Source organism: Rhea pennata, chromosome 11, assembly GCF_028389875.1.
Source record: "Rhea pennata isolate bPtePen1 chromosome 11, bPtePen1.pri, whole genome shotgun sequence".
Lineage (NCBI taxonomy): Eukaryota > Metazoa > Chordata > Aves > Rheiformes > Rheidae > Rhea > Rhea pennata.
This window is the reverse complement of record NC_084673.1, coordinates 16,605,685-16,617,429: the sequence shown is the minus strand read 5'-3', so window position 1 is coordinate 16,617,429 and position 11,745 is coordinate 16,605,685. Positions and strand designations below refer to the sequence as shown.

At 56.7% G+C, this 11,745-nt stretch overlaps 3 protein-coding genes and 1 non-coding gene across 5 annotated transcripts in view; 3 read left to right on the top strand and 1 right to left on the bottom strand.

Annotated features, from left to right (window-relative positions):
• The first annotated feature begins 61 nt into the window (after positions 1-61).
• On the top strand, positions 62-1,700 carry RPL39 (ribosomal protein L39). Its single transcript, XM_062584744.1, has 3 exons — positions 62-127; positions 333-436; positions 1,369-1,700. The coding sequence occupies exons 1-3, from the start codon at positions 125-127 to the stop codon at positions 1,415-1,417; spliced, it is 156 nt and encodes a 51-aa protein (XP_062440728.1). The 5' UTR covers positions 62-124; the 3' UTR covers positions 1,418-1,700.
• Positions 801-934, top strand: LOC134145544 (small nucleolar RNA SNORA69). The gene has a single exon (XR_009959631.1). It is a non-coding gene; the product is annotated as a small nucleolar RNA SNORA69 (small nucleolar RNA).
• Positions 1,701-6,041: 4,341 nt separating the features above from the next.
• Positions 6,042-7,050, bottom strand: SOWAHD (sosondowah ankyrin repeat domain family member D). The gene is made up of 2 exons (XM_062585045.1): positions 6,968-7,050; positions 6,042-6,919 (listed from the first exon to the last, which is right to left on the bottom strand). The coding sequence occupies exons 1-2, from the start codon at positions 7,048-7,050 to the stop codon at positions 6,055-6,057; spliced, it is 948 nt and encodes a 315-aa protein (XP_062441029.1). The 3' UTR covers positions 6,042-6,054.
• A 1,076-nt stretch (positions 7,051-8,126) lies between these two features.
• Positions 8,127-11,745, top strand: part of SEPTIN6 (septin 6) — a 29,675-nt gene continuing 26,056 nt past the window's right edge. For both annotated transcript variants that reach the window (XM_062585095.1, XM_062585093.1), the window contains exon 1: positions 8,127-8,198. In XM_062585095.1, coding sequence (XP_062441079.1) covers positions 8,172-8,198 — 27 coding nt within the window. In that variant the 5' untranslated portion in view covers positions 8,127-8,171. The remainder of the gene's footprint in view (positions 8,199-11,745) is intronic.

The window sequence follows — 11,745 nt, the reverse complement described above, 5'->3', positions numbered from 1 at the left end:
CGCCGGGGCCGCCGCGCCGCCAGGGGCCGCTGCGGCGCCGCCGCCGCGCCGCGCCCGCCGCCGCCGCCCGCCCCTTCCGCCTCTGCCGCCGCCGCCATCGCCGCGCCGCCCGCTCCGCCGCGCCATGGTGAGGCCATCGGCCGCCATCGGCCGCCGCGGGGGCCCGGCGGGCGGGCGGGCGGGGCCGGGGGGCGGCAGGGGGCCCGGGGGCGGCCGGGCGCGGGGCTGAGGGGGCCCGGCGGGCGGGCGGGCGGGCGGGGCCGGCGGGCGGCAGGGGGCCCGGCGGGCGGCCGGGCGCGGGGCCGGGCCGTAACGGCCGCTGTCTCTTGCAGTCGTCCCACAAGACGTTCAAGATCAAGCGCTTCCTCGCCAAGAAGCAGAAGCAGAACCGGCCCATCCCGCAGTGGATCCGCATGAAAACCGGCAACAAGATCAGGTAGCGCACGGCGCGGTTCCGCCCCGGCCGCGCAGCCGGCCGGTGCTTCGAGCCTGCCGGGCGGGCCGCTCCCGACCCGGCGGGCCGCTCCCGACCCGGCGAGGCGGCGCGGAGGGGCCGGGCCCGTTCCCGGCGCTCCTGCTGCCTGGCTCCCTGCTGTGCAAGCAGCGCGCCGCGGGCCCCGGCGGCAGCCGCCGCCTCCGCGTCCCGACCGCGGAAGCAGTTCAGGTTTAGCTCAGTTGCAGTGCTTCGCGTACTGCAGTGCTTCACCTGCTACGGGAGTACTTCATTATGGGGCAAAATCATTAATTTTCGTCTTGCAGCACTTCAGGTTTGGGGTTTTGGTTTCACCCCGCACTGTGCGAAAGCAGGCTGCAATTACAGTGCTTCGCTCGTTCCGTGGGAGTACTGTCATTTTCCTGCTGAGAGCAATTCTGTTAATGTCGTCTGGTTTTACCTGCCTGTCGGTGAAACCGTTTGTCCTTAACATGTACAAGTATTAAGCTTGTGGCTCACAAATGGATATATCTTCTGGATTAGGCCCCTTTTCATACATAGCTCTTCTATTGCATTCTCAGCAAAAATACTGTTTAAGCTTTTTGTGCTGCTTAAATACTATTATGAATTACATTCACGTGGTAGCTTCCTTTTGTTATCATAGGACAGTGCCAGATCGCAGGTCTTTCCTCCAAGGGAGGAGTTAGGGTGTTCATCTGCTGAGTGGTAGTGCATTGCTCTGTAGGCATTTTTACCTCTTCAAGGTTATGGTTTTGTTGCTGCAACAAGCCAGTATGTTAGTGAATGAAGAAAGTAAGCTGGAGATTTTTTAAAAAATAAAAAAAAGAGTATGAATTTGATTATTGTTGACAGTTTACCAGTACAACATATAAGGAAGACTGCAGTCTTGCTCATTTACACTGCTTTTGTCCTAGGTACAACTCCAAAAGGAGACACTGGAGAAGGACCAAACTGGGCTTGTAAGAGAGACTGTCTGCTGGGAACTCTAATAACACTTGTCTTTCTGCATCAGATTGGTACATCCCTCACACTGTTCAGTGGCTTTCATAGCAATTCCTTCTGTCGTGTTGGACTGCAGTGTCCATTTCTTAACATCTGAGGCCAGCTTATGATGCTAAGAGAAAATTGTAAAGTAATTTTGTATCTGAAACAAGAAGACTGTGTTCTATTAGTGTTCTTTTGTACAGGGCTCATATGTATTGACAGTATGCAGGCTTGTTAATAAATATGCACCTGAATGATCTAATTGAAATTACTTCATAACTATATGGTGGGATAGCAACATGGAGAATAACAACTAATGTTAATGTGAACATACCTAGTGTGAGAAACTTGGCTCTCTGCAAATAGAGAGTAGGCCGTGTCTTCCTTTTCACTTTTTGTAATTTGTTGAGAGCAAAGCTTATCAGATTTTTTAAAGAAAACATAACTAATTTTAGAGCAGAGTTTGCTAACAGAAAAATTGTTTATTAGACAAACTCAGATAGTAAAGACACAGTCTCTCAGAGGCACAAGGCATTTTCAGGTTTGAAAAAGAAGGGACAGTCTTCACTTTATGATCTTCGTAGACCACCATGGCTACAGTTAACTTTTCAGAGCAATGATTGTCAGCTTTTGGTTAGTTAGTCCTAGGGAAGAATCTAGAAGTTATTTACTCAGCAAGCAGCATTGTCAGAATTTGCTGAAGAGGTGTCTGTCTGTCTTTGACTTGGGAGACTGTGTGAAGCCTTGCCTTGCTCAGCTGAGGAGAAGAGTCTTACTGCTGTAGCCCTTGTGACTGCAGTGCTGGGCTCTGCTCTCGGGTAGGACAGGAGCACGGCAGCTTGTGATGTTTGGGATTACAATCCCATCTGAGGAGCGGATGCAGCGGAATAATGGGATGAAAGAAAGTTTCGCTTATGAAGTTGGAAAAGAAGAAGGGAGGGAAGAGTATGATGAGGATAGGTGGATGGATTTATTCCCCAGAAAGTAAAATAGTCAGGTAGGCTATACAATACATCATCCGCATATTCGAGGAGAATATGTAACAGCCTGCTTCTAAGCTTTGTTTGGAGCTCTTTGTTGGCTGAAGTTGTTCCTGATGCCAGCCACAGGTGCAGTTTAGTTTAAAGCATTTTCGGCAGAAGGGCAATAACAGGATGCTGCTCAAAGGAAGACTTTGCAGCTATTTAGAAAAGAGGAGGTTAAAGGAGTTAAATTGAACTGAGTAGTCCACACTCCAGCTCCCCAACGCCTGCATTTTCTGCTAGAGCCTGTAAAACATGGCCTGTCCTTACAAGAGGGAACTAGAGAAGGAGGCTATGGCTCAGCATTGAGCCTGGTGCCGCTACTCCTTTGCCTTTCCCAGTGCAGGCCTCAGATAGATGCTCTAGTTAGCAGGAAATAAAGTGCGTGGCTGCTCTCGGATGTGGCTGCGGCAAAGCCTTTCCTGACAGTGAGTGCTGCAAAGTGCTCTGGGGCTATCTCCTAGGTTCAGCCTGCAGTGGTGGCTCAGGTCCTGGGGCAGCTTCCTGAGGAAGTTCAGGCTGCCACACCTACAGAAGAGCTTGTCGTGTTGAAGGTAAATAGATTTATCACCTTCATTCTGCAACTTGTAGCAAATGATGCTGGACAGCAGCATGTGCCAAGTATGTGTAAGTGCACGTTGAAAAGGTGCCTTACCAATCCTGTCCATTGTGATGGTCTCTTCCCCCCAAAGGTATGCTAGATATTTCTGAGAGCACAAGAAAACAAGGCTGGGATTTTTACAAGCCTCAAGACACTTCAGGGGTGTCTTGCAGTTTCTTTTCCTGTGTGGTACGAGATTAGTTTCTGCTTCATTATCAGGGGAAGCAGTAAGTCACTGCAACAGGAAAGCAGCATAAGAGCATTGCCAGAGATGTTTCAAAATGCTTCAGAGATGTCTCAACAGAGGTACATGTGCTCCAAACACTCTTACCCCATGCTTTTAAAATTGCTTTTTTCTATTTAAAAGCCCTGCAATGAAAGCCCCCTCTCCCCCAAATATTTGACTGGCTTTGATGGCTTTGCATTCGTTTATTTGCTCTGGAATTTGTTCAGCCTCTGAGTTTTATTGCTGTATTTACGTTTCCTGAAGGATGTGCTCTTCTCTTTGAAGCAAGCATTTAGAAGGTAGGTCACTGAGGAAGGTGGGAGATGAGCCCTGCAAGGCCTGCTAGTCTCCCATAGCTGCTGCTGGCAGGCAAAGCTGCTTGCAGGGGTTCTCTGATTGCGACCATTAGGACTGGGCTGAGGAGGGAAAAAGTCATTTTTACGATCTTGAAAGTGGAACAAAATAGTCTATCTAGATAATATTTATGGGAAAGCTTTCCTGGGCAATAGCTTAAACTACTGGCTGGTATATCACTATCATTACTGTGCTGTTTTTATCAAATGATAGAAGCTTCTACCAAGGAGCTGCTTTGACTGAATTTGCATTTCAAATTAGACATTAAGGGGCAACGTGAGGAACATCTGGTTAAACTCAAACTTCTGCAGAACCCTAACCAACAAACAGCTCTGGGTTTAGAACGATTCCTGTTGTTCCTGTAGCAGCTCTCCTTGCCCTTCTCTTCCCTGTGAGATTTGGAGGGATCAGAAATCTCTGCAGAACTGTGCTAACCAAAATACCCACAGAGGCTTTAAGGAAAAGAATTCCAAAGAGCTTAGATACTCTGTTTCATTAATTTTCATTGAGAGTAAGTGTTCGATTCTTCCAGATGTCTCTGAAGAGCTATGTCTGAGGGGCCAGAAACTGGCTGTGCATTCTTTTCCAAGTGAGAAGCACACCTAAAGCTGATTGTATACGTGAGGATTTTTTGTTTTTAACGTTCCTGTTTTTACAAAGCAACTACCTCTCTATAGGTGTCAGAATAAACCACACAAAAGGGGTGGGCCCCTGCAAGTGGTGCGGTGTTTTGGGCAAACAAATAGGAGAAAGTGCACTGTGGTATGAAGATCTTTTTTTTCTTTCCTTTTTTTTTCTTTTTTTCCCCTGTGGTGAGGAACGCTTGCAGGTTAGGCAAGGCCAAGGTTTGGCAACAACACGTATGTTGTATCACTGAGAGCAAACAGAGCTCTGGTCTTGTTCCTTTTGAAAGCCATGAGTAATACAGTCGGAGCAGAACAGAGCTACAACTAGAAGAGAGGGGAGAAGCTGCCTTTAGAGAGTTTTGGTTAGCTGTCAAGGAGAGACAAATATAAGAAATCATTTAGTTGGATTTAGCTGTTGCATTTGCTGGTTAAATTTTAATTTTAGTAGAATCCAAGTCCAGGTTTCCTGGTGGCGTGTGACTAAGCTGCAGTCACAGGTGCCAAGAAAACGGCTCTGTCAAGGGCATTCACAGTAATTCCACTGTTTACTCTGTGACTTAGTCAGGGCGGACGTAAGAGCAATCTCATGTCCTCTGCCCAGCGGCACGCTGCTGTGAAAGGATGGTGACAGAGGACTAAGGTCAGAAAGTACTTCATCAGACACGCACCCACCGATCCTGTCGACAACGCTTCAGTTACTGGAACAGCTTGTGCTCGTTTTGCTGGAGCTTGTGGAAAGCCAGGCTGCAGCCCCGTCGCACGGACATGACCGGGGCAGCGATGGAAGGAGCTGTGTTGCCATATTCTTTTATGGAGCTAAAAACACTTTATTGGAGCTGAAGCGTTACCAGACCTGTGTAGATCAGGCGTTGAATCTGTTCCCAGTGCGTTTGGTACGTCTCGGCTGCTGGCTTCAAAAGATGTCCAGGCGCGTCTGAGAGAGAGTCACTGGAGCCATCTCCGCACGCCATCCGCTGCGGACCGCGTCGTTGCAGGCAGCGAGGCGCGTTTCCGAGCATAGCCTGAGGACGCGGGGGCTTCGCACAGGGCCTGGGAAACCACGGCCTGAGGTGTCCCCCCCCCCCCCCCCCCCGGGGCTGCGTGCAGGGCGGCCATCCGCGGGCCACCAGGCGTGCCGGGGGCTCACTTGCCGCGGCGGCCCGGCCCCGGAGAGCGTGAGGAGGAACCGAAACTCCCTGCCTCTGCGAGTTTAGAATCACTTCTCAAAACAGGCTCTCTCTTTCAGGGGTAGAAACAGCCTCGTGCTTTTGAAAAAGAGGAAGGAGCAGCTGTTTTTCTGAGGAGGCCATGAAGAAGGCAAGAGGCAAGCCGCTGCGGGTCCCCGGGGAGCGGGACACGCTAGCAGCAGCCCGGCAGTGGTGGCCTCTTCCACTTTTCCAGGCAATGCATCACCTTCCCGGAGCAGGCTCTGGATTCAATCCCTACGTGGGACCGGGCCCGGCGGCCCCCGCCCTGCGCCTGGCGATGGGGAAGCACGTGCAGTCTGCGAGCCGGTCTGCTTTTCCGTGCCTGCTCTCCCTGCCGGCGGAGACGCGTGTGGGAAAAGAAAAGCAAGGGGAGGCTGTGCTGAAGCCTCACTTGCTTCTCCCTCTCCAGCCCGGAAAGCGCTCCCCACGGCCCAGCGCACCCCCACAGGCGCTTGCAGCCGTGCCGGCCCCGGCGCCCCGTGCCGGGGGTTAATCCTGGCTCGGCTCGGCTGGTGGCCGCAGGCGCCAGCCCTCGCCGGTTCAGCGCAGGGTTTCCAGGCAACGTGGGCCGGGGACGCTTCAGCGCTCTTGGAAGAAAGCAAACGCCTGTCTGACAAAGTCCCGGAGGGTCAACAGACGCCGGCGCTGCCGGTTTTTCCCCTCAGCCCTGGCGTCCCCGCGGCCCCCTGCGCCAGCCTGGGCCTCCCGGGATGACTTACAGTTGTTGTTGGTGTTGCAGGTGCCCAGCTGCACCAAGTCCTCCTCCAAGGCCCCCGCCAGCTCCTTCAGCTCCCGGGAGGCGGCCGCCGGCAGGTACTGCCAGGCCTTGCGCCCGCTGTGGTCCCTGCGGCTGCTGTCCGCCCCGTAAGCCCCGACGAGCACTTTGACGAACATCTCGTGCCCCTGCAGGGCGGCCAGGTGCAGCGGGGTGAGCCCACCGCTGGCCGCGGGGATGTTCACGTCCACCGCGTAGCCCTTCTTCTGCGCGTGGGAGACGACTCGGATGAAGCTTTCGTGGTGGCCGTGCTTGGCCAGCCAGTGGAGAGCGGTGAAGCCCGTCACAAAGTCTTTCCGGGCGAGCAGGCTGGGGTCCTGGTCCAGCAGCCGGAGGATGCTCTCCGCGTCGCCCTGGGCTGCCGTCAGGAGCCACTCGTGCTCCAGGGGGTCCAGGGCCAGCGACAGGACCTCGGGGCTGCGCTCGGGCTGCGGCTCCTGCTGCGGCCCCCCGAGGAGGCCGCCGTCGGAGAGCTTCTGCGCGGCCGCGAGCCACGCGGCGCTGCCGGGGCCGTTGCTCTGCAGGAGGATTTCCTTCAGCCCCTTCCTCCGGGCGCCGCCGGGGCCCACGGAGAGCCGGCCCGAGGCACCGGCCCAGCTGCCCGGGCCTCGGCTGCCACGGCTGGCGCTCCTGCCGGGGTCTGTTGCCTGCGGCTGGCGGAGCCCCGCGCTGCCGGCAGCGGGCCGGAGCCGGGGGCTGGGCGCCGGGCTGCCGGGCCGGGCGCCTTCCAGGGAGGCGAGCGCCTCGGCGACGCCGGCCCCGCGCTCCCGCTCGGCCGCGCGGGCGTCCTGCCGGGCCATGCCGGCGGCTGTGGCGCGGTTTCCTGCCTGCGCGGCGCCGGGGAGCGGCGCTGGGCGGCTCTGCCGGGGGAGGGCCGCGCCGGGGCGGCGCAGCCCGGCGGCTCCGCGCTGCCCGCTGGCTCCCGCCCCGCCGGCAGCCGGCATCGCCCGGGCCGAGCGGGGCTGCGCGAAGCCGCCGGGGGGCCGCGGGGACCCGAGCCGTCCGCAGCCGGTCTCGCGGCCGTCGGAAGGTGGCATCGGCTCCTCCTGGGGGCTTTGCCTCAGCCCCCGGAGCTCCGGTTCCCGCGGCCCAAACGCGGCAGCGCCGGGCTGCTCCCGCCGCCGGGTCCGTTCCGCGCTCGGAGCGCAGCGCGCTAAGCGCGGGCGGGAAGCCGCAGAGCGGCCCCGGGCGGAGGAGCGCGGGCTGGGAGAGCCCGCCCGGCCCGCCGGCCGCGCTGCGCGGGCACGGGGGGAGCGCCCAGCGCCGCGGCGGTGATCCGGGTCCTAGGAAAGCCGCGCTCGTCCGGCCGGGGGAAGCGTGCGAAAGGCGCAAACGTTTTATTCGAGGGGCAGGTCGCGTGCCGACGCCCGGAGCCGCGAGGTCCTTCGGCGCGGGGCGCAGCCGCCGGCCGGGCCCGGCGAGGCCGGTTCCCCGCTCCCGCGGCCGCGCGCAGCCCGCGCGCCCCGGCTGAGCCGCCCGAAACGGGGCCCGGCCGGTGCCTCCGCTCGGCCGGCGCCCGGCGGCGAGGCCCCCGCGCCGCCCCGCGAAGCCCGGCGGGTTTGCGCGGGCCCCCGCGACGGGCGACGCTGGGGCCGGTACTGGGGAGAAACCCCCGGTAACAGCCGCCCCCCCCCGGTAACAGCTCCCCCCGGTAACAGCCGCCCCCCCCGTAACAGCCGCGCCGCCCCGGCCGCCGCCGCCCGCAGCGCGGGCCGCACCATCGCGAGGGGCCGCGGGGGGGGCGGGCGCTCCACGCGCCGCTGGGGAGGGGGCGGGCGCGGGCGGCGCAGGGAAGGGGGGGGCGCGGGCGGGGCGCGGCGGCGTGGGCGGGGCGCGGCTCCCCCCGCGCGGCCGCGGCGATGGGCGCGGCCCGGTGCGGCACCGCCCGGCCGGGGCGGGCGCTGCTGGCGGGCTCGCAGCGATGGCGGCGGCCGAGGTGGCGCGGCAGGTGGGAGCGGGCGGGCCGGGGCCGGGGCCGGGGCCGGGGCCGCGCCGGGCGGGCCTCGGGGAGCGGGGCGGCGGCCGCGGCGGGCTTGGGGCGGTTTGGGCGGCGGAGGCCGCCGGGGCGCAGGGGGCCGGAGCGGGGCCCGGCCGGCGGCCCTGGGGGCCCTCGCCCCGCCGCCCGGGCGCCGCGGCCGAGGCGGGGGCAGAGGCCGCCGTGGCGCCCGGCTCTCCCGGGGCGCCGGGTTCCCCTCCCCACGCGCGTCCCGCTCACCCGCGCGTGTCCCGCCCCCCACGCGTGTCCCCGGGCGGGCGGGGCGCGCCGCCCGGCCGCCGGGAGCGCGCGGGGGGGCCCAGCCGCCTCGGCCCTCGGCAGGGCCCCCGAGGCGGGCCCGGGGGCGCTTGGGCCTCCCGCTGCGGCGCTTGGTGGGTTTCCGTGTGTGCGCGCAGCCGTAGCGCTTGGGACGGGCGCTTGTGGTCTCGTTTTCAGAGCGAGGGCTTTTCGCGTGGACCAGGTCTTGCGGCGCGGGTGGGTGTAGCCGTGCCTGGGCAGTTCGTGGTGTGGTTTCCTCCACCCGCTAGCCTGTGAGTTGCTGCCCAGGTGTATCGAGCAACCCGCTTGTTCCCCCGTCTGCTAAAGAAAACCGAGCGCCCGGCTTCCCCGAGACCGCGTACGGGGCTCGCAGCCATCTGCTAGTACTTTGGTGTGAGCTGTGATACAGCAGAGCCTCTCTGCGGAGGCGAAAGTGGAAACCAGTGGCAGGATGGACAAGAAATAACCACGCCACAAATCGCAAACGTCTTTGTGCAGACGGGCGACTTGTGGGCGCGGGTCCTGGGCATCCGCTCGCGTCCGTGGGTCGCAGCGCCCGGGCGGCACGGAGGGCTGCTGCGCGCATGCCGGCGGGGGCACCCGCATGCGAGAAACGGGGGCCTGGCTGCCCGGGGGGCGTTGGGGCCGCCGCTGAGCGCCCGGGCCGTGGAGGGGAGACCCTCGCCGCCCAGGCGCCTCTCCTGTCCTCCCGGGTGGCTTGGAGGGGACAAGTTTTAAATGAACGTGGTCTCAGCTGCTCCCCACGCTGCTGTGGGTCTGTGGGTGGAAGACGGATATGGCGGTAGATTGATCAGCTTGCAGAGCAGGATCTAGCTCTCGATCTTTGTGGTATGAGCTAGAAAAATCATGAAGAATGCTGAGCGCATATATATTTTTTTAATTGCTTGAGGAGACTTCTCCTGGGAACACGTCCAAACAGCTTGGTGTTTCTGTAACCCTTTGGCAAGGGCATAAAGAAACATAATCTTAAGAGCTGTCAGAGTTTGAGATTTCGGAAGCACTTGAGCGTTTCTGAATGTTGAATGGCTGCATGATGCAACGTGCCTGAAGGGAGAGGGGTCAATGGTTGCAGTTGGGGTGAGATTTTTCTTGCTTTCGCTGGTAGCTGATTCAAAACTATTTCTCTTCCTCTTCTCTTGCTTTTCTTGTAAATTAATGCTGCTGATTTGTTATCAACTGAGCAAGAAAAGGAAATACAAAGTATCTATGATTTACATTCTTGCATTGCGTTTGTTTCATATAAGATGTTTATGCCGTCTACTGGATAACTCATTGCATAGGCAGATTACACACTTTTACATGTGCAAAGTAATTGCTACAAGCATTGCTCTAAATCGTTGTTTAATCAGAGCCAAATGCAGTCCGGGGAAGTGGGTGCCAGGGCGCCGAGGTCAGGATGAGGGATCTGAGGATATTCTAGCTTAAAGATCGTCTAAAAAACTGTAGTGCAGAAATCTGAATTGAGGGTTTGGCTTGCTTTCTGGTTTGACACTTGATGTCTCGTGAACAGTTGTTTCAGGTGCAGGAATTAACCGCCTGGGTCTTGGCTTTACCGGGTGACAGAGGGTCGGGGGTGGCTGTGGCAAGCGCCAGCAGCTCTGTGAACGTAGCTTGGTGCGTTTTCATCGGGTGGCTTTGCTGTTATATTCATTCTGGCTGTTTAGAAGTCCTCCAAAGGGGGTCTCCAAGGCCTCAGAGTCTGAAATGATTCTCACTCGGGGCAGATGAGAAACCATAGCGGAAGTACTAATGTCAGTTGTCGGTATCCTAAATAGAAATGCTCTTTTAAATTAGATGCAGAAGAAAGGATTGTATTGCTTCCTCTAGAACAGCAGTTTTTTGAATTCTTTCATGGTTATGCAGGCCTCGTTTGGACACCAGCTCCTCTGGGTTCAGAGCTTTATTTTTTTTATTATTTTTTTTAATTGCTATGCTCTGCCTAAGTATTGCCAAGCGGAGGCTTTCTCTTGCCACAGTGTCATTTGTCAGTGATCCTGTTAGCCCAAGCCTCCAGAAAGTGCTGTGAACATGGCGCACTGACGTTTGCACAGAGCAGCGGCGTTGCTCGTTTCAGAGATGAGGCTCCACTTCATCTCCACGAAGCAGTAACCACCCTTCGGTGCTCGAAGGTCATCTCAGGAGCCAGCAGCACTGTACCTACTTCTCATGTAGAGAAGATAAAGGCAGAGATGCACATTCAACAAGATTTTTCTTTTGGCCCAGTTTAACTAAACTAATATTTAATGTGCAGTGCTTTCAGATTTGAGATTATTTATTTTAACACTTGTATAATTTTCAAATCTTTCTATGTGAGAATTAAGGTAGACAGCGCTGTTTGTGGCATGGAGAAGGCCTAAGAAAAGGTCTGTAAATCCCCCAAAGATATGGAAAAAAAAAAGCAACAGCCCCAAGTGGCTATGCCATACTTTTGCTCTGAAATAGCCCCACCTGGCAATGCCGCAAGGCAGTGTGTTGCTCTTTTTGTTCTTTTAATCTTGTTTGTGGCAAACACGCTTTGCTTCTTCCCCAGTAACAACAGCTCATTCTATCCTAGGGGGTCACTCTGCATATATGGGGAAAAAAAAAGGCATCTGGTAGCTTGGTATATTGCCAGTATTCACGCTGGCTTCCAAGATACTCCCAGCTTTGTCTTTTTTCCGAGAAGATGCTAACTTTGAAACAGAGAACACGAAAGGACACTCAGACATTGAGTATTCGGTGATGTTAGTGGAAAAGCCTTCACATGGGCAATCAACATTATCTGCCTTGGGATCTCTCTATGCATTTGACCCCAAAAATTGCTGTTGATGATAAACAGTGGTGAACAGCTCTTGAACGCTCTTTTCTAGCACCATTTGCTGCAGAGGCTTTTGAACAAGGTAATCCAAATCTGCATTTAATGTATAGGCAGTATGACTAATGTGTTCATATGTTGTTTATGATGAAGCTATTTATATACAGCATCATTATGCCTATAGGGACACCACTTGGCGTGTGAAGACTTATTTGCAACATTTCTTAGTCAATCAGGTAGAAAATCTTTTTTTTTTCTCACTATAGCTTTGTTAGTTGGTGATAACTTGCTGATGTGCATCAAAACCAGTCTGAGCTTAAAACATAGTTTCATATTTTTTCACCACATCTGATCTCTCAGTTATTTGGCTGCGCAGGCTTTGGACTTCTAGGCAGTATAGCACAATACACCTTATGGCTGCTTATT

Bases quoted from the DNA above. Each gene is read 5' to 3' on its own strand.
- RPL39 (XM_062584744.1), top strand. The intron at 437-1,368 runs GTAGCGCACGGC...CTTTTGTCCTAG, and splicing joins AAAACCGGCAACAAGATCAG to GTACAACTCCAAAAGGAGAC.
- SOWAHD (XM_062585045.1), bottom strand. From the start codon at position 7,050: ATGGCCCGGCAGGACGCCCGCGCGGCCGAGCGGGAGCGCGGGGCCGGC. The intron at 6,920-6,967 runs GCCCGGCAGCCC...CGCTGCCGGCAG, and splicing joins GCCTCCCTGGAAGGCGCCCG to CGCGGGGCTCCGCCAGCCGC.